Here is a 1,646-nt window from a genome sequence, read left to right as displayed (position 1 = left end):
TCTACGAAATGAAATAAAAAAATAATCACATTTTTCTGTATACTTATACATATGTATGTATATGTTTGCATATTTTTTCTGTTTTCATACATATCGATTTACCCTTCTACAAATTCTTTCATTGATTCTTACTTGGAAAAATTTCTTCGTAAATACGAAAGTTATTTGATCTTTTAATAATACGACGTAAAGAAAATTTCGAAGAAGATATAGAAGAATTTATCATTTGTTATTTTATTGTGTCTTTTTATTTTATATCTTACGCGATCACTAAGACCGATATATTGAGATTTAAAAAATCTTATCTTAATTATAGTAAGTTATTTTATAATAATATTATTGTAACGATAAACTTTCTGTTAAGCTATCTTTCAACATTTCGTTTGATTTAATAGGCACTGTCACTTAATGATTTACATAACTCGTCGTGTATTGTAAGAAAATTGAAGATACATTGCATAACTTATATTCATCGATATTTACAAGTTCTCTCATATCTTCGAGAAATCCAAGTTACTAACTTAAAACGGAAAGATATCCTTTCTGCTTCGGTATCGTATGAAAAAGTAAAGAGAAATGTTCCCTTTTCAATTACTTCGTAGTTTACTTATTTCAAATAACGTTTACTCTGAGACACTCGGTACATGGAATATTATCTCGATAATTTCTTATTTTCAACGTGATATATCGTCTGTCGGCAACCTACATTTTCGATGTTGAAAATATCATTAAAAGTTAAACATCCGGAACGAAAATATTTTCTTACCTAAGAGTTTCTCGAGATATTGGCACCTTGTTTCGGGATCACCCGGGTTCATGGGCGCGCCTGCAACCAGTTCGGCTAGTTCCGCCTTAACCATTAAATTCAATCGTGCCGAGATCTCTTCTAGACCCGCTGCAAGTATCGAACAGTCTTTGTTTCACACAAACCTCCTCGACAAATATGCGCTCAATACATTAATTTACATGTATCAACAGGTAAAAATATTTCAGAGATTATGCGTGCTGGTGATTATGAAAGTGGTGGTCTAAGTCAAAAATCGAAAACAATTGAATTTATCGGTATTTCGTGAGATATTTGATTACACAATGAGAAATGGAAAGTTCTAAATATTTCGAAACGAAAAGTATAACGACTTGGGCTACTTTTATAATCACCGCGACACACGTAATACGAACATTGTTATTTCGGGAGGAAATTCATATGGAAATATGTTTCGCTGAAAATAATTACAAACAACCGTTAAAAATTGAAATAATAAGATTATTATCTTTTGTACCTATTTCTCTGAAATTGATAAGTTAAGCATTACGGTCTCTCCTGTCTCGTTCAATTTAATTTTCTGTCCTTTGCTACGCAGCTATATTGTGAAACAAATTTTTTCTATGTTTTTTAATAAACGTTCGCACATTTACGTTAAGAAAAGTCACTTAGAAAAGTATAAATAAACAGGAACTGAGTGACAGAATTAGAAAAGAAGAGGAAGATCGAGAAATTCCACCTAATTGTAGCAGAATTAATGTATTTCCTGTTAATAGTGATAAAATAGATTTATAACAATTATGAATAGTGGTAAAGTGTGACTGAAAATTAAGAACATCGAAATATAATCGATATAAAAAATATACATATTTTATTATTATAG

At 30.1% G+C, this 1,646-nt stretch overlaps 1 protein-coding gene across 1 annotated transcript in view; it reads right to left on the bottom strand.

The window, feature by feature from the left end:
* Positions 1-1,646, bottom strand: part of LOC108571066 (tumor necrosis factor receptor superfamily member wengen) — a 12,248-nt gene that overhangs the window by 339 nt on the left and 10,263 nt on the right. The window contains exon 4 of the mRNA XM_017933036.1: positions 742-895. Coding sequence (XP_017788525.1) covers positions 742-895 — 154 coding nt within the window. The remainder of the gene's footprint in view (positions 1-741; positions 896-1,646) is intronic.

This window comes from Habropoda laboriosa, unplaced genomic scaffold (assembly GCF_001263275.1).
Source record: "Habropoda laboriosa isolate 0110345459 unplaced genomic scaffold, ASM126327v1 scaffold106, whole genome shotgun sequence".
Lineage (NCBI taxonomy): Eukaryota > Metazoa > Arthropoda > Insecta > Hymenoptera > Apidae > Habropoda > Habropoda laboriosa.
This window is presented reverse-complemented; position numbering and strand designations above follow the sequence as displayed.